This window comes from Equus caballus, chromosome 19 (assembly GCF_041296265.1).
Source record: "Equus caballus isolate H_3958 breed thoroughbred chromosome 19, TB-T2T, whole genome shotgun sequence".
Lineage (NCBI taxonomy): Eukaryota > Metazoa > Chordata > Mammalia > Perissodactyla > Equidae > Equus > Equus caballus.
In genome coordinates this window covers 55,927,892-55,947,634 of record NC_091702.1, presented here as the reverse complement: position 1 = coordinate 55,947,634, position 19,743 = coordinate 55,927,892, and the positions used below count along the sequence as shown (strand labels likewise).

Genomic DNA, 19,743 nt, shown 5'->3' with positions numbered 1-19,743 from the left:
CTTCTGTAAGAGAGGGAACTGCGCCCACAGCCTTTTATGCTGGTTCACTTGCCCGGGGCTGGAAATCCTCTGGCTGGCCCTGCCCTCATCCCTTGAGGTGTTCCTTGTGCTGCTCTGAAGTAGCTCTCAGGAGTTCTAGAATGCACATCTAGTCTCACAGCCAGACGCAGCTGGGAGTAGAACTAAGAGAAGAGGCAGAAAAATGTGGGGTCCTTTTACTATAAACATTTGTCAGCCACATTTCCCTTCATTATATGAATGCGTAAGTTACAGGTATTTATTTTCAAGTATTGGACTTGAAGCTTCCAGTTTGGTTTAACTTAGGGTTTGAGATATGTCTCTGAGATCCTACCATTATCTGGATTCAGCTGGGAGACGGAGGTAGGTCTAAAGGGAGTTCACAGCTTCAGAGGGTTAAACTTCTGCCCCGAGAGCACTTGAATTCTTGGTGCCTGGTAGGATAGCAACAGAGGCGTTGGATTTGGGATAAATAAACCTTTCGAGTTGTCCACTATTTTAACAGAATGGCTATATTCCTGGTACCATTGCCCTCAATTGTGTAAATATTTGTTTGAATAAAGAGCTAAGATTCTTTGAAAAGTAACAGTTGTGTCTATTCAGGATTCGCTTTTCATATCCTGGACTTAGTTATTTAAGAGGGTTTTTTTTTTTTTTGCCTTACATATTTAATGTGGAAATTTAAACGTATGTACTTAAGAAACTCTGTAAAGTCCCTAAAACGTTTATAACTGGCATTTCCTTTCAAAGCAAGGGGGAGTTGCATTTTTGCTCTTAGTTGACTAGTGTGGCCTTCACCTCCCAAGACCCAGAGGTTTGCACATCCCAGCCTTTCTCACAGATGGAAAAATGAGATGTTTGGTTAAGTAGTCATCATTTCAGTCAGTTTGCAGGCTTCAATCTGTTTCTGGCAGCTGGCAGCTGCTGTTCTTTTGGGCTGAGGACCCACTCTGGGGGGTGACTCTTAACCATGTTTGAAGTGGGGGAGGAAAAGATATTTGGGAAGTTGGGCTAAGAGCTTCCTAACTCCTATCTTAAAGAACCCGGACCAAAGCCGGAACTCTAGCAACCTTATCAGAAACATTTTATTTACTGGCTTTTGCACAAGAGAGAGAGAAGAAAAAGCCAAGTGATTAAAACAACCACTGGTTTTCATTATTTTCTTCAAAGCCCTGTTTTGACATCTGTAAGGAAGGGTTGATTCTGGAGTACAGTAGAGAAGTTATTGTGAAAAACGTTACTCCTTTTAAATACTTTTAAAGAGCCCTTGAGATGATGGCTTTCTGTGCAAGTTCTCAGTCCTTAGGGAGGTGGTGCTGTGAAGGACTTGGAAAGACAGTGGTTTCCTCCATCTTCCAAGTGGAATACATGTGCTTTATCAATCTGAGTGTCTGTTAGGTCTTGGTGTACTTATTAACTGTGTAAATGTCACCCATTTGAACCAAAAACAACTTTTAAGTGATATGCTTTTCTAAAGCTCTTTAAAATACATTACAGCAGTGGTTCTCAATGAGGGGGGGAGTGATTCCCCACCACCCCCGCTAGGGAATATTGGCCAATGTCTGGAGTCATTTTTGGTTGTCCCAACTGGGGGTAGGGGACAACCCCACATGCCAATTAAAGCTCGCATCTAGTGGGTAGATGCCGCAGATGCTGTGTAACATCCTACAATGCGCAGGACACACAGGAAAAGAATTATCCAGCCCCAAACTCTAGATGCTCGCTAGACTACTTCCTTGTGGGCGTATGTTAACAAGATTAGGGATCTTAATCTAATTTGGATCCTCAAGAAATCAGCTGTGTTCTTGCTCAACACAAAGAAGCGTGTCACAGAAGGCTTTTTGTCTGCAGCAGATTCTTTTGCCCTTGGCGTTAAGAGTCTTAATGTACCATAGATGTGAAGGAACTTCTTCTGTTCACTGACGGCTTTGAGTTGGCTGAAAATCACACAATTTTGGAGTGTGAGAGTGCAAGGGGGCCCCAGGGATCACCCAGTTCAACCTTTTCGTTCTATAGGTGTAAAAACTGAGATACCCAGAGATGAGTGACTCATAAGGTCTCAGTGACAGACATAGTTCTAGATATAGTATAGGGTTAGAGAATTTAGAAACTGATATTTGGGCAAATATAATTGTTTTTAAAGTGGACCTGACCTTTTGTGGGAGTTTAGAGGTCCCATTCTCCGTAAGGAAATAAATAAACTCTGATGGGGGAAGGGTGGCATTAGCTATGGTGACTGTGGAGCATATGCCTGGGTGTGTCAGACCCAAGAAAGGGATAATTCCATTGTGTGACCTGTGACACTCCACGTCTGATGCCTGTACCATCTTTCCCGTGGCAAAGTGGGCAACAGATGGTTGCACAGACGTAGCAGATGCTGCTTTTGAATCCAGGTACAAAACAGAACATTTGAGATATTTCTGTCCCTCCCTGCCTTATGGGTTAAGAGTAGGGTGCATGAATGGATAGGGTTGTCTTGGACAGAAGGGGGAATGAGAGAGGCCTCCTGAGTATGGAGCTAAAAAAAGCACTTGGCATATGAGGAAATGAGCATGCATTGGGGCAGTTGTGGGGGAAATTCATAAGCTGATGAGTGGCTATCTGAGGTAAATGTGATTGCACGGAACTCGGGTGAGGAATCTGAAGACTGTTCAAGCTTGGCTGTTCTTTGGGCGAGTGGGACAAGATAAGTCTGGGGGTCAAAGGAACCTCAGAAATCCTCTTGTCTGAATCCTTTGCCCACAGTCCACTTGCTTGGCTAGACAGCGCAGAACCTGCAAGCCGGTTCTCCTAACTCGTGTTCCACCACACTCTCTCTTGCACCCCACAGTCTCTGCCATTCCATCTGTTTACCTATTGGGGAAGAAAATGATAGTGGTAGAAAGTCTTTGTTAATTTCCCAGGAGAGTTTAAAAAGCATGGCATTTGTGAATGGCTCTGTTTATAGAAAGGAGTCATCTCAATGAGTTTTTGATTATCAGAAAAGTTGTGCACATATGGCCCGATCAATTACAAACATATGTACTCTCACATTTACATTACTATAATTAGCCATTAGGCCTGTGACTAGGGATTCTAGTTCTGTGTGCTCAGTAGTACTGCCACAGTATTACAATCCTCAAGTCTGGGAGGTTCTGGTAATGTAGGAGAATTTTTTGGGAGAGGTCAGAGCTCTGAACCCTGCTGAGGTAGGTTTTTATCATTTTGCTGTCTAGCCAAAGGGTGCACCTCAAAGCTGAGCAGAGTAGCGTATCTAGAAATGATTCAAAAGTGATGCCTTTTTTAAGGGGGCTGCTCCCTGTAGGTGCTTCAGGAAAGAGATGTTGCAGCCTTGTCAGTATCACCTTTTGGTGAGTCATTCCCCTTAGTTTTTTTTTCAGATGATAGGAGAGGAGATGTGAGTTGACTTTTTTTTTTTAATAACTGTTGGCTGGAAATGTTTATTGGCACTTGATTAATATGACTTTCGCCTTTTAAAGTAAATAAAACCAAAAAGGGCAGCTCACGTTTTCAGATCCCTTCAAAATAAGCATTTCGAAAGCAGAACTTGTCTCTGTCACTCAGGAAGGTGAATCTTCCAGGGGTTAATTTCCACACAGTTGTGTTCATGATATTTAGGGATGTTTCTTACATGTTGAAAAGAAGCTTTGTGCTGTATCTGCTTTAAGGGCAAGATGGCAATCTGTAGGCACTAGTGATCAATAAGAGAATCTCAAGTATAAAAATCATTTTACTGGGATGCAGTGGAAAAGCTGGGGGTGCAGAAGCTTGCTATACAAAGAAACAGATGCATAAGATGTAGAGTAATGGGCTAAGTTATATGCAAAGTTTTTGAGAAGTTTTCACAGGAGATATTTGTTTTGTTTTGTGTGTGAAGGTTGATTTATTAGATGCCCTGCTTTTCCTTCTTTTACAAATTAAGGGGAAGAAAAAGATTGTGCATGCCAGTGTTTAATATTGTTACCTCAAGCAGGGTCAGCCTTTTCCAAGACTTGCTGCTAAAACTAGAGTTCCATGGAAATTCGGTGTTGATCATCTTAGAATATTTTATTTGCACATTGCATGTGACTTCTCCAGATGGCAATATGCTTGTGGAATTAGCATGTGGAATGGCAAAAAAGCTAAAGGTTACAAGATTTGTCCTAGATTTGTTTCTTGACCACTGTACTGCTAAAACAAGGGCAGGTAAAAGCACAGGAAAGCCGGCTCCTGCATTCTTTTGACCGGTTCAAACCCAGCCTGAACAGTGCTTCATAGCCAAGAGATATTCAGAGGGGACTGGGAAGTCATGTCTGGCTGCCACACTGCTTACGTCATCTCAGAAGTAGGTTTTCAAAAACAGCTTAAGATTTATTAAGGAAATTGCAAGCCATGGGAATGCAGACAAAATATTTCGTATACATCATGCTGAATCAAATTCCCGTATTATATTGCATTACCATAACTCTGACCAGGACTTTTTCCCACTGTGCTATGCTGCAACAATTTATTATGCCCTTGGAATGTCATGGGTAACAGTGCCGGTGAAGCCTTTTCCCAATTAGGTAGCTGCCACCTTATCACTAAAACATGTTTCTGTTCTGTGGTCATTTCCATTTCCTGCATTGTATAACTGGCACGCCTGTGTTATTTAACCACTATCTTTGGGAGTCTAGAAAGTTGGAGCAGAAAGAACATCTAATTCACTCTCACCATTTTAAATATGGGGAAATCTCTGCTAAAACAAGGTGAAGACAGGCAAAGTGTCTTGCCCCAGCTCTTACTTCTGTTGGTTATTTTGGCAGAACCAGGACCAGGACGCGTCTCCTGACTCATGTTCCTGGCAGCCTGTCCAGTGTTCTTTGTACTAGATTGGCCATTACAATAAAAATAACATCCTCATGTAACCATTTCCTTTATTAGGTCTTTTGGCCAGAGTTATAAAAAACAGCATTGATTAAATTTAATTTAGTCAGTTGTTTATTAATCTCTGTTGGTTCCAGTTTTTTCCCTATTCCTTCCAAGCAATAAGCGGTCAAAATGTAGCTGGAAAGGGAAACATTGTCTTATAACGCTCTCTCTGCATAATCAACCATTAAGTAATGAAGAGATGGTATCGTTATTGTTTTGTTTTGTTTATAGTATTTTTAAAACCTATCCACTCAGTTTTAGAGTTAAAGGTGAAGCCATTATGACCGTGGAAGATGTAGTCAACTTGTGTTTTTTTGCATCTCTCCTGAGCCTACTTATACTCTGACTATTTCCAGTTCGTAAATATTGGGGAAGAGAGTGGGTAACGTAGTGTGTTTGGGTTTGGGTAATGTTACTTTGGAAAAATAAAAGATGTCTCTTAAGAGAGTGTGTTTTGATCTGTAGTGTGAAAAGGGGACAAGGTGGTAGAAAGATGAGGGTTTTGCTGCCATAGACTCTCAGCTTCCAATTCAAGCCCATAGCAGTGTTTTCAGGGTCAAGAGAGAGCATCTTTGTTCCCATGTGATCCCAGGGTCAGTGTTTTCCTAGCTTGAAATTGGCTTTGAGCTTGAAGGGTGCTCTTTCCTGGAGTAGCCTTTGCTTCAGGAAGTGAATCTGAAGTACTGGTACACACAGATGCTACTCAAGACCTCCAATTTAGTTCTTTGCAACTCTCCGCTTCTCTGGCTTTATCTTCCTTGTGGTGATCACATGATAAAGGAAGATTCCTCCAGGTTTACAGGGGACTGGTCAGAAAGACCTAAACCCAGAGATAAATTACACCAATGGTCAGGAATAAGAAACATCTTGATACATTTGATTTATTTGGGAAAATGTTATCTTGAACTACAACTAATTTAGGATTCTATAAAGAACCCTGAAGATAGGGATCTATAATTTCCTACCTAAAGAACTCTCCCACTTTCAGATGAGCAGTAACATACTTTGAGAATCTACAAAGTGTATCAGTGTCTCCCTTAGCATAAATATGTTAGGGATGTGTGTGTTTTAATGTTTTTTGAGGCTCCAATTCTTCAGGATATGGAAGATTTGTCAGGCTGTGTGAATACTTTTACATTTCAGCTTTCTGAAGACATGGTTTCTTATTTGGGCTCACAGAAATTTAGTTACCCCATCTAGCGTTATCTTGCAAGTATATAATTTAATGGCCTGATACTTGTAATCTGGACAATGGATTTAACGTTTTTCCCAGGCACTTAAAAATAGTATCAGATTTTAGGCACTTAATTCAATATGATAAAGGGTTAATATTTCGTGCTTTAAAAAAGTCATCTAGGAGCCAGTAATATGACCCCATACTTCTTTGTAAAGTGAGCTACTATAATTTTTATGTCAAGATATATTAATATATTTTTATTCATATTGATTTGCAGAATGCATACGTCTTTTTTTAATATTTTACTATGGAGAAATTCAACATACACAAAAGTTAAAAGATTGATACAGTGAAATTCCATGTACCCATCCCTCAGCTTCAACAATTATCTACATGTACTAATCTTTTTTCATCAATAGACATTACTTCCCCCCAAAACATGAATTGTTATAAAGCAAATTCCAAACACTATAGTATTTCATTCATAAATAATTTAAAATGTAACTCTAAGTGATTAGGATTTTTAAAAAAAATATAACCACAGGGGCTGGCCTGGTGGTGTAGCGGTTAAGTTTGTGTGCTCCACTTTGACGGCCCGGGGTTTGGTGGTTCGGATCCTGGGCACGGACCTATGCACTGCTTATCAAGCCATGCTGTGGCAGGCATCCCCCATATAAAATAGAGGAAGATGGGCACAGATGTTAGCTCAGAGCCAATCTTCCTCAGCAAAAAGAGGAAGATTGGCCATGGATGTTAGCTCAGGGCTAATCTTCCTCAAAAAAAAAAAAGTATCATTATCATACCTAAAAAAATAGCAATAATTATGGTATCATCTACTTTCCAGTGTTCAAATTCTTTGATTGTCTCAAAAAGATTTTTTTAATAGTTGGATTGTTCAAAACAGGATCTAAACGAGGGCTATACATTGTATTTCATTGCTGTGCTCCTGAGTCTCTTTTAATCTCGAACAATTCCCTCTTTGTCTTGTTTTGTTTTTTCCTTGCCATTTGCTTGTTGAAGATATTGGTCATTTTTTCTGTAAACTTTCCCATATTCTGGAATTAGTGATAGCATCTCCAGCATGTCGTTTAATATATTCCTCTGTCCCTTGTATTTTCCGTAATCAGAGACAGCATGCTTTTAATTTGAGAGCTTTCCTACCACATCATTGTGTTGAACTCAATTTATATATGTAAATACTTACTGAATTAATATAGTCTCTTTTTAAAATTTTGCTAAAGCTGCTTTAATAATGGTATAAACACAAATGTGAGTCCAATTGATAAAAGTTGTATCTTGATTATTTAGGTAAAAGTCAGGAATTTTGCCCATGGGAAGGGAATTTTAATGACTCACTTGTTTTTTGAGGTTGCTTCTGCTGTCTCTCCTCCCTCCCCTGCCCTCCTCACTGGCTGACGAGAGTTATCATAGGAAACGTGCAGCCGAGTTCCTTGGATAGTCTAAAGAATGTTTTAAAGTTCCTACAGACAAGTCCTATTCAAGGGACTAGCACAAAACTTTTAAAAATCCCTATAACTGATGTCTTACTCTCTTCACTGAGTCTTCTAAAATTCTTAAAAATTCTTAATATAAAACACTCCAAACTTATTTAAAAGTAGTCTCTCATCACTCATTTGGAGGTAAAGATCCTCATTTGAAGTATGGTTCTTTCTGTTGATTTCGATTACTTCTGGAAACTTTGGCTACCATCTGGACTTCTTTTTTTGACAGAACTTAGACTTCAGTGCTGCTAGAGATGACAGAGGGGAAGGTGGAGGGCGGGGGCTAGTTGCCTTCTAGTGGTAGGAAGAAGCTGACACTTTTTTTTGCTTTTTGTCCCCATTTCTTCCATCTGCGTTAAAAGTTCTCATTATCTGCCATCGCTCCTCCCTCTGTTCTGTGCTCCTTTCCTCCCTGCAGCATTGTCTGCTACCTTTCTTCTTTCCTTAATGGGCTCCCTTACCTCTTCTTTTAGATATTTTCAGAATGTAGTAAAGTAAGAATTTGAAAGAGAAAACAGAAGACAACCAAGAGAGAAACTGTGAAATCAGTGTCCTGAGACATCGTTTCAACCTTCCAGTGGTCCTCTCCTTCCACCCCAGCTCCGCCACACGTCACCCCAACACCTAACAAATTCTGAGGACGCCTCAAGTTCCCTGGGTTCTGAAGCGCCTCCTCTGGCAGTCACAACAAGCCTGCGTGCATGTTAGACTGCTGTGGGCGTGTGGGCAGCATGCGTCCTTCTGTGAGTATGTGTGTGTGCGCTTGCCTCACACGGTAGATTTCAGCCACCTGTTGTAATAGGCTCAATCTGCAAGAATAAAACAGCCTCCTGATTCTGCCATGAAAATACATTTATTCCTGTGGAACTGCTCTTTTTGGATCTTTTGGAGAGATGAAAATATAGTCCTTGGAGATTATCAACTTACCTGCGTGTAGCTAGTGGATAATAATTATTTTGTTCAAACAGGCAGACCTTTAAATGACGAAAAACATGGTGCAAGGGAGGAGGAGTGGGAATCCCTTTGCTGCCGTTTATTTGCAAACAGAACAATAGGGTTACTATGTCTACTAACAGAGGTTTTTTTCCTTCTCTATACTGGGATATAAAATCCTGAGTGTGGTGGAAGAGTTTCAAGAAACAGAGTTTAGAAAGCCGGGATGAGTGAGGGAGAGACAGGAAGCTTCTAGGGAGATGGGCGTTGAGACAATGGGAAGGTCCAGGTTTGGGGATACTTGCAGAAACTGTGTGTGGCAGGTGATGTTTGAAGGAGAGAGGATCTGGGACTATCTGCTAGGAGGAGGTGTTTGCTGATGGGCGTGGGGCCGTGTGGAGAGGTGAGGCTTGTTTGCAGAGATGGAGGAGGCCGAGGAGGATTTAGTGATGAAACAAAACATTGGTGAAAAAGGAGAGTATGTTTGCAGAGGGAGAGTTGAGAACACTGAGGGTTTACTAAGGATGGTGTTTGGATGATGGAGGAGGGGGAAAATAGGCTGCTTTTGGATTTCTGAAATGAGAATATTGCTAGAGAAGGATGTAGTTGTTCCTGAAGCTTCTAATTAGCCCCCCTCTTCATCATGTTTTCGTGTTGGGGTTCGTGGGAAAAGAGGGAGGTTTTGTGTCCATTGTTCTCCATTCTGAAGCTTGGAATTTGGGGCTGAAATAGATTTTTTAGTTTTTCCCTTTCCGTCCTCTAAAAGCTTCCCCTCAGGCCCCTTCTGCTGCTATTGGTCGCTGCAGAAATGCCCTCCCATGATGGCCCTGCTTCTGAGGGACCACTCTAAGCTGGTGTCTGAATTCAATTACATGTCGTCAGTACATGCTTTATTTCCAACACTGCCGTAGCGTAAACATCAGTGCTGAAAGAGACCGGCCCATGGACCACCAGTGTTCTGGGAGAGCTTTGAACTCCAGGCGTCCACCACTGTCTGCGAGGAAATATGCTCCCAGAGCCAGCAGCTCAGCTCTAAGGGCCCTTGCGGGAGAGGGTTGAGACTCAAATTTTATTATAAAGCGGAAATTTAAACCTATACCCTCCTGATTTTTTTTTCTGAGAACATTTTTCCTGAATTTGCTTCTATAATCTACATCCCTCGCCTTTCCCCAGCAATATGAAATGATTTCCACTTTCCTATCCCTTGCTCTTGCAGTCCCCTCTGATTAATTCCTGCTGTATTGGGTGATCCAAGGAATGGTCTGTGCATGGCAATGTCAAACAACAAGTAATGTGCTGTATAATTTAGGACTCCTCCAAACTCTGTTGGTATAAATTACCTGGAAGACTGCGTTTGTATAAGCCAGATTTTAGGCCCTTCTCCTCCAACACAACACAACGCAGCAAACACTTCATTTTAATTTGTTTGTTTTTTAAAACTTTACTGCCTGGGTATGTTTTCATTGTCTTGAAACTAAGATCACTGCAGCTGTGACAGTCACAGTGCTGTAAATTCACTGTTGGTGACATAGTTTGAATGGGACCAGCTTCACTGTGTTATTTGGTCTAAACGGAGCTGGAGAATTAGGTTTTAAAACAGATGCCAGTATTGTGCCAAAGAGAAAAGAATCTGCAAAGAAACTTTTAAACATGATCCTTCAGATTAGTTTTTTAAGTAATTTTCTTCTTTAGGGAAAAAGTACTGTGCCTTTCCTTGGTGTCCTTTGGAGATCTCTTCATGACTTCTGGCATTTTCTAATTAACAATAAGATGCTGTACATTTCAGGTGATAAAATAACAAGAGCTCTGGGGGGATTAAATTTATGGATTGGAGAGTAAGCCCAAGCATTTCAACACACATTAACTTCTTTCCTGTTTGGACTTCCCGCTGTTGTCTTTTCTCTCAGATGGGCACCAGATGCCGTCTTCCCTTCTCCAGACCCGTTCCGGAGCTACGTGTGTAATATATGGAGCCATTAAAGCCCCTGGGACTGTTTTGCTTTCACAATAACATAATGCAGTGATTTTATAATTTCACTGAGACTTCTTTTTTGTTTACATAAAATGTACAGGAAACTCAAAATAAACACAACAGTGTAGACCGAGAAGCCAGGCTGGAAACCCTGGAGTCTTCCTCGCCTCCTCTCTTACACATGTGAACACAGATCTCTCTCCCCACTGCCCTTGCTCTTGTTTGTCACTTTGGCAACACCTCTTGTGGTGTTGCTGTCACCTCCCACCAGCCTAGCTCTTCTGCTTTCTTTTCCTAAACACAGCTGTGGTCTCTGATGCGTTCTGTCTGCAGTGCTCCATCACATCACTCCCTGCCTGGTTGCTGGGGAATTAAACCCAGACTCTTCCATTGTCTTCTCTACCCTCCCGCCTCTGCTCGCCTTGCCTACACTCTCATCCTCATTCACCGTACATTGCTGCTTACTCACTGTTCTGCATTTCCCTATGCTTTTCCCGATTGGAGGCCTCCACTCTTGTAAGCTCACCTGCAATGAAAAGAATACTCTGGAAAGAGGGAGGTACCAACAGCCATTACTGTCACTCCTGTGGTGAGAAAGTCCACCTGTGTGGCTGATTCTCCATCTTTTTTTTTTTTTTAAAGATTGGCACCTGAGCTAACATCTGTTGCCAATCTTTTTTTTTCCTTCTTCTTCTTCCCAAAGCACCCCAGTACTTAGTTGTATATTGTAGGTCCAGGTCCTTCTAGTTCTGCTACGTGGGACACCACCTCAGCATGGCTTGATGAGCAGTGCCATGTCCATGCCCAGGATCTGAACAGGTGAAACCCTGGGCTGCTGAAGCGGAGCGTGCGAACTTAACCACTTGGCGACGGGGCTGGCCCCCTTATTCTCTATCTTTTGAGTTGAATTGATTCGTGGGATTACGAGATATCAAGTTGAGACAGGTACACATATGCATTCAGTTAACGGCAGGTAACTAAGCTTCAGGAAAATGAGTGAATTCCACATTTGTACTTGATGATGAATCTTTAAGTATATAACCTTTTACACATCCTTAACAGACCTAATAAGATTGAACTGAAAAATTGGTGTACCAAACGTGAATATCCCTTTAAATATTCTCTGGACTGCCCTTCCATTCAAATCATCTGTAAACCCTATTTCCTCTACAAATATGTGTGGTGAAGAAATGTTGCATGGCTGTTTCTTAGAGGTGGTTTATTGTTTGCAAATGTCCTGCTTGTCCGTCCCCTGGAGTGTGTAAAGCTGATCTTCTTTCAGCCAATGATTCTTTGGAATATTTTGGTATTGTATTTTGTTTGGCCAACCAAACTGCTTCAGTCATTAGGCTTTTTGATTTTTCAGAAAAGTGTGTGTTGCCACCCTGTAGAGTAGTAAGAAACCCGTAGCAGTTTGATACTCTTGTTTTATTTGCCCAAATAAAGAGGGACCTGAGTTCGGTGATATTTCACTTGGGTGATTAAATAGGTTTTGCAGCTGCAAACAGGTTCAAATATATTAATACATTTTATCCTTTAAGAGGACATCAATATCTTATACTGCTGAGTCAAAAATTAAACTTTTAGGTATCCTCTGACATCAGATGTTAAGCTTTAGTTCTGTACCGTTAGAGTAAATATTTAACATGTGGGGTTTGGGCTCAGTGCTTAGCTTTGGCTTCTGTGTAGTCGCATCTGCTCGGGCTTGCTTTCTGGGTTGCTGCTTCTGCATTGTGGGAATGCCTGTTCTATCTAACTTGAGTTCTGTTTTTGATTTTGTATACATTATTGTAAAACCAAAGACTTCCCCACTAACTGGCTTTAATTCTTTTCTTTTCTGTTCTAGCATCTCACTTATGGATGTCCTTTTGTATCCTGGTCTAAAATATCCTAAATGGTTGGACGATCGCTGTCCAATTTAAACCACTTTCAGGGTTGGCATAGGGCTTGGGCCCAGAGGGCGTATCTTACATGGTCGTGGAGATAGGAAAGGGTTTAGATAACTATGAGTGAGAAATACGTGATGATTAAACACAGTTCATCCAAGGAGAGTTACATCTTAGATTTTTAAGGACCATGACACAGATAATAACCGTTGCTTTTTCCTGCACAATTTTGGTTAATTGTTCTGTATGAGACGGCATGTTCGCTGGATATACCAGTAGGCAGACTTCAGATGGGCTTGGGATTTTGTCCATACCCTTAAAATCACAGCATTTTAGCTGTAGAAGTGGCTTTATGGTACCATTGGATAATATCCATCAAATTCCCTTTCCTTCAATGAAACTTAGTTTCATTGTCATTTGTTTCTACCACAACTTCCTCAGGCTACCACTCTCACTGGGTTAGTCCCCTTCCATGCTCCTTTACCAATCCGTCAATCAGTCCTCTAGGAAGGCATGTGTCTCCCTGTGTAGCATTTGTTCATATGTGCATCTTTCTCTTTCCCCTGTAAGCTGTGTAAAGGCAGGAAATAGTGCCTTTGACCACACGCTGCCCACTGCCCAGCTCAAAGCCTGGTTTATGCTGGGTACTTAATGAAGATTAGCATCTTCATGGTAATAGACAACTCCTAAATCTCAGTGGCTTCAGACAGCTTTGGGTTGGCAAGGGCCCTCTTCCATGGTGCCCTCATTGAGGGGGTGCAGGCTCGTGAAGTCTCCAAAAACTTGGATGTGCGCTGATCACCTTAGCGGGGCATGGAAGTGATGAACATGCTCCGGCTCTTCGTGTTTCAGCTTGGAACTGACATTTTACTTTCTCTCATATTTCACTGATCAAAGCAGGAGACACAGCCACACCTAATGTCATAGGGGAAGAACAACACTGCTATGATTCGAAAGGAAGAGAACAGGAATATTAGCGAACAACACATGCCTGCTGAGTCAATGTCTGATACGTGCTGGGCACTTAAGACCTAGTTAATGAATGAAGTACTTAAAACTACCAGTTGGGATTTTAATTTTCTTTTTCTATACAATAAGCCGAACTACTTCAAATAATGAAATATCCTAGTAACTACATTTTTTAAAAAATGAGAATACTGATATTATTGTCTAAGTTATGTTCAGCAAACATCTGGAGACTCATTGTAATCACCCTGTTCACTTTATTCATATTAGGGAAGGTGTTATGTTTGATTTTGTGGTTTTTCAGATGCATAAAGTATGGAATGGGTAAATTTGCATAATTAACATTTTTGCCTGAGTCATTTAGAAGAGTTGGAAAAATGTTGTAGTCTTCAAATGATTGCATATTAAGTGAGTCTGACCAAGAAGTTCTTTAAAATAATCGTTTTTGGAAGAGTTAATATCTGGCATGAAAATTGGGCAAGATCCAAGGAAAAATGAGAGTCTAATCCACTTAAAAATGAAGTATTGCTACAGATTGTATTATAATATTTTACACCGAGTGTTTTGTTTTTCCCTAATTGTCAAAGCAACCCAAATACGTTGTATAAAATGTGGAAAATACAAACTAGTAAGGAAGATGTGAGTTAAAAATCCCTGGTGATACCACCCAGATAAAACCACTGCTAACTTTTTTGATGTCATTTCTTATCAATCTATTCTATTCTTGTTTAATCTGCAAACAAATCTTACTTCATTACTTTCCTCTCATATATTTCCGTTCCCGCAATTTGCCAACCTTGGAAGCCTAAAACTGCTCTCCTTGGTCCTGTCGTTTCTCTACAACTTTACTATCCTTGTTGAAGATGCCGTAGAAGGTGGAATTCTGAGCCGTTTTGAGTTACTTCTGGTTTAGGTTTTTCCCATGTGATGTGCACTGAAGGTGCTAATAAACTGTTCTTCTCTTGTTTAAAAAAAACAAAAAAAACCAAAAAGTGCACCTGTGCCAATGGGATTCATCCCTCTTGGAAAAGAAGCCATGCTTGTGTCACAAGCACTGGCAAGGAGGGGTGATGAATTTGAACCAAATGACCCTGATGAAGTTGGGAAAGGAGGTGGCTTCCTTGGAAATGGGGCCAGATTTCCACCAAGAGAACTGGTTGCCATAAGGAAGGGACGCCAGGTCATGCCCAGTGGGTAGCCTGTGTTTATAACAGGACCCCCTGCCCATTGTTATTGTTCTTATTGTAGAAAAGACATATAGACAGACAAGGCAAGAGAAGATATTGGCTTGTAATAAGGAGGTAGCAGTGGAAATGGTAACCAATGATCATATTGACGATGTGTTTAAAGGACAGTGTTGATAGGATTTGTTGATGGATAAAATGAGGAAAGAGGTGATAGAGGAGTGATGGAGATGGTAGGATCGAGGTGATAGTGATAGAGGAGATCAAGGATAACTTGCAGGATTTTGGCCTGAGCATCAGTGTGTAATCTGTGTATGCGTCGTGTGTATACAGTCCTGTGCTGTGTGATGACATTTTGGTAAATGATGGACCTCGTATATGAAGGTGGTCCCATAAGAATAGTACCATATAGCCTAGGTGTGTGGCAGGCTGTACCATCTAGGTTTGTGTAAGTACACTCTATGATGTTCCCACACTGACGAAATCGCCAAACGATGCATTTCTCAGAACTTGTGTCCCCGTCATTAAGCGATGCATGACTGTATAAGAAAACTACAATGTATACATGGTTTTTACAATTTACTTAACATTGTATGATTGTACTTTTTATGCTATAAAACATACTGCAAAATGTGATTTCGAATGGTTGTGTAATGTTCATTCCTATGAAGTAGCTTAACTTTTCCCAATTGTTGGGGCATTTAGGGTGTTCTCTCCTCTATAATGAATAACATTGTAATGTCCTCAGGATCCACCTCTTTCCTTGTTTCCTCAATTCAGAAATATTTAACTTGAGGGAATTGGCCCAGGTTTGCTGGAATTTCAGTATGGGAAATCAACCCGAGATGAAGTTAGCTGAGAATAGAATGGACCAAGACTAGAGGTTATCTTGGTTTCAGTCCTCCAAGGGAGCATGGCGAGATATGTCTCAAACTGGGCTTTGTTGCTGTCAAAGTCAGAATTGGTGGTGGTAGACCAATGCCGAGAGGGATAAGAGAGGGTAGAGATAAGATTCCTCAGGGCATCATCCTTGAGGAATGAAAGACCTGGCAAGAGCCAAATGGCAGGACAGATCCCAGCTGGGGGCCAATTTCAACGGAGAGCCTTAATTTTTTTTGAGGTCCACTTCAGAAGATAAATGCTGCTTTTATCCATCAGGGCAGGGCTCTGCAATGGAGGGTTCCCCAGGGCAGAGCTGATCTGAGGAAGCTGCAGCTTTACGGGTTGATAGCTACTCAGCCCAATCCGTAGGATTTGAGCAGCCAGACTGTTTCTTGGCCCCACGCTGTGGATAAGAAGGCTGCCTGAATTTTCCCAGGAAGTCTGTGAGGCTGAGCAAACAAGGTGAAGATCCTTAATCTGTGGCTGGGAGGGAGTGGGGAAGGCTGTGATTGAAAACTTGTGTCCTTTGAATGTCTCACCTGTAGGACAGTGGGAGTCAGGAGAGGATGGAGATAAAATAGAAATACTGGACATAACCTTCTTCCATAAACTTGTGCCCTAGTTACAGATACAGGCATGTTATGAAACTGATTCCTAACCATAAGTGACGCTGCTTATGCACAGACCAGAGATGTAATCACTAGTGCCTGAGGAGCCTGAGGAGGTGGAGGACAGTCTTAGCAGTGCATGAGTTCAGTGAGAATGTTTGAAGTGTGTTTTCGCTTTAATGATAATCTAAAGAAAACGTTTTTATCAGTTATAAATATAAACCTTCTCATTTGCTGTGATAATTTGTAATTAAAAGACATTTTCATCGACTGAAACTTTAGTTCTTTAAGTTAATGTTCAAACCAGGGTCCAAAACATATTCTTATGGGTGCATACATTTTTAAAAATGTTTTCATCATGGAAGATAGAGTCCTAATCTGAGCCATGAAGGTTGGGTGGGTTCAGATGAGTACAAAAGAGGAAGAAAGGGGTTTCCACGAGACCAGAGAGTTTGAGATCAAGGGTGAACATGATGTATTTGGGATACCCGGGAATTTGAAGGATACGTCGGTTTCAGGTTTTTAAATACTGCACTCTGTCCCTGATATGGCAGCAATTTGGGGAACATTCTTTCCTCTATGATTACCTGCCTTTTTCTGATGGTCGCAGGAGCTTTAAGTCTTTTTGTTGAGAATGTAACTCTCATAGGGAATTCCCCTTTTAAAGATCCATATTCTAACCCTCATGTTATTGATCAGTGTCTAACATAAAATTTTCTTTCTCTGGCAGAATGTGAATTTTGTTTCCTCAGGACTTTAGTTAATGATTCTAGCAGAGACATCTAAAGGAAGAGGCATTACATTCCCCCTTTGGGTGTTTGCAAGGTACTCAGGAAGCAGGTGGTTTGCCAGGACTAGAACACTAAAGGGAAATTGTCTTTTTTATGTACCAGCTTAATCCTGCACCTGTACTTGGGTAGAGATTTGTTCCTTTCAAATATCATTGACGTCCTCTTGGGTTATTTTTCTTTTGTACAAAAAAAATCCCAAACCAGTGATCTTTATTCTTCTTCGTTTTGCAGTACAATTTTACCAGGTTTATGACTAAAACAGAGTTTGCATTTGTTAATTACATTAGGCCCTGCTGCAAGGCTATTTGTTCACATGTAGGCTGACAAGTGATTGGTTTTTTAAAGTTTTCTTTGTTAAGTAAAACTTTCTCTTTATTTTCCTTTACAGATTCCAACAAGATTATGGCAGAGCATAGCCACATGCAAAAGCAGCTGGATTTACAGAATGGTAGCTTAGAGGCAGACTTTGTGGCGAATTCCCTGGAGAACGATTCCGAAAACATGATGGAGAGCCTGAGCCCAAAGAAATATTCTTCCAGTCTGAGATTTAAAGCCAACGGAGACTATTCTGGCTCCTATTTAACTCTCTCACAACCCGTGCCTGCTAAGAGAAGCCCTTCTCCTTTGGGAACCAGTGTCAGAAGTAGCCCCTCCTTGGCCAAAATCCAGGGAAACAAGCAGTTCTCTTGTGATGGAACTGACAAAAATATTTCCATGAAACCTCCCACTCCTTTACTCAGCACTTCACCCTCCCTCAGTGGATATCCACTCGGGAGAGCAGACTTTGATCCTTATACTGGCCGGGACAGTGAAAGGCCCTTGAGGCTCTCAGAGAAGCCCCCCTATTCCAAATACAGCTCAAGAAATAAATCCCACGACAATGTCTACTTTCTCGGAGGGCTGGAAGGCCGAAAAGTGTCTGGCTCGCTCCTGGCCATGTGGAATGGCAGCTCCCTGAGTGACACTGGCCCCTCTCCCAGCAGCAGGTCAGGGGCCGCAAGCATGCCTTCAAGCCCAAAGCAAGCCAGGAAGATGAGCATCCAGGACAACCTGATGCTTCAGCCCAAGTTGACCAGACACAAGGAGCTGGCACCTGAAAACATCGGTGTCAGAACCAGGAAGTATTCGGGCAGCAGCCTGAGTCACATGGGAGCCTATAGCCGATCTCTCCCCAGGTTGCACAGGGCCACGGAGAACCAGCTGACGCCTCTCAGCTTGCCTCCCAGAAACTCTCTGGGCAGTTCCAAACGAACAAAACTAGGCGAAAAGGATCTACCTCATAGCGTAATAGACAACGACAATTACCTGACTTTTTCTTCTTTGAGCTCAGGGGCTTTACCCTATAAAACCTCTGCGTCTGAGGGCAGTCCTTATGTAAGTTCCACCCTCAGCGTCCCTGCCAGTCCTCGAGTGGCTCGGAAGATGCTTCTGGCCTCCACCTCCTCCTGTACCTCTGATGACCTTGATAGGGCTCCCTACTCAGGGAGCAGCTCAGGTCATTCACTTCCTCCTGGAGAGCCGGACAGAATGTTTGCAGCCAGGAGGAACTTCTCTTGTGGATCTGTCGAGTTTGATGATGCAGATTTGGACAGCCTCAGACAGGCCTCAGGAACTCCCCAGCCTGTCCTTCGCGAACGGAAAAGCAGCATTAGCTCCATTTCAGGACGCGAGGACCTGATGGATTATCACCGGCGACAGAGGGAGGAGAGACTCAGGGAGCAGGAGATGGAGCGACTGGTAATCTTCTTCATCCAACTTGACCTCACTGTTTTATTGAACAGCTTCTTGGAGACTTAACTCCAAGGATATATGTGGGCGTGTAGACTTTCCATGTGCACCAGCCACTAGTGTCCCTTCCTAGGTTTTCTCTTGCTGTCCTTCCTCTTGCCAGATCACGATTATTAGTTACGAGTGGGGATTTTGAAGGCCGACATGTGCCTAATGTTATGTTAAGTTGCTCTGCAACTTTATACTTGTGATTTCTCACAAGTGTAAATTCTTAATAAACCTAACAAAGGTAGTTGTGAATTTTACTGAATTTCTTATGTCTTACAAACTTTTTCTTTAAGACTATGAGGAAGCACTGATTTGCATTATTTATATCATCAAATTTGCATAGTATGATGGAAATAATCAGTGAAATCACTGCTCATCAGGAATTAGGCAGCGAATCTTTCTGTACACCAAGTTGTCTAGAAAGTTGAAAGGTTGCTTCAATGGTGCTCAACCTTTTTTCTGCACTTTATACCCATACCACACTCCCTTCAGCCATGTCTTAGTACATACAGTGACTCCAAACCACATATACTCACAAAATTTATTGAGTTATCTTTTTCTCATTAAAATGGATTTATGGTTATTGTGTAAAATATTGACAATAATAAGAAAGGAGGAAACATGAGAGGGCCACTAATGGATGCCACATTTTTCTATTCTCTTTTAAGCATAGGGGTTTTTTTTAGGATGAATTCATGTCAGAGATTGTTTGAATTCATTAATGATTAATGATTAATGCTTTCTTTAATGAGGGAATCAGCAGGAGAGTAAAGCTGATTTACCAAACTATAGGAGTATCAAAAGTATTTTAGTTAGTAAAAGAAAGTATGCTAGAGTAAGATTTCTGAGTCACATACCCAAAGAGTTAATGCCCTACAGGACAACAAAATTGTCACCTTTGGATCATAATGAACAGAAATCATTTGCATTTATACAGGACAAAATTTGTTTGAAATTTTGGAAAAAGAATCATTTGCATGACTCATAGTTTTTGATAAGTTAATGCCTATCCTTACAGAGTTTCCAAATATCCTAATCAGTAATAGTGAATTAATGTGCATACCCCTAGAGAACTGGAAATTCCTTGGATGGGTCTGTTAGACAGTGCTCCAGTATGGCAGCTCCCTTTGTTATCATAAATAATCTCTGAAGATTTTT

The 19,743-nt window shown here is 41.4% G+C and overlaps 1 protein-coding gene across 50 annotated transcripts in view; it reads left to right on the top strand.

Moving 5' to 3' along the window:
* PHLDB2 (pleckstrin homology like domain family B member 2) overlaps positions 1-19,743 on the top strand; it is a 222,954-nt gene that overhangs the window by 111,663 nt on the left and 91,548 nt on the right. For all 50 annotated transcript variants that reach the window (XM_070242834.1, XM_070242823.1, XM_070242832.1 and 47 more), the window contains one exon: positions 17,198-18,546. In XM_070242834.1, coding sequence (XP_070098935.1) covers positions 17,198-18,546 — 1,349 coding nt within the window. The remainder of the gene's footprint in view (positions 1-17,197; positions 18,547-19,743) is intronic.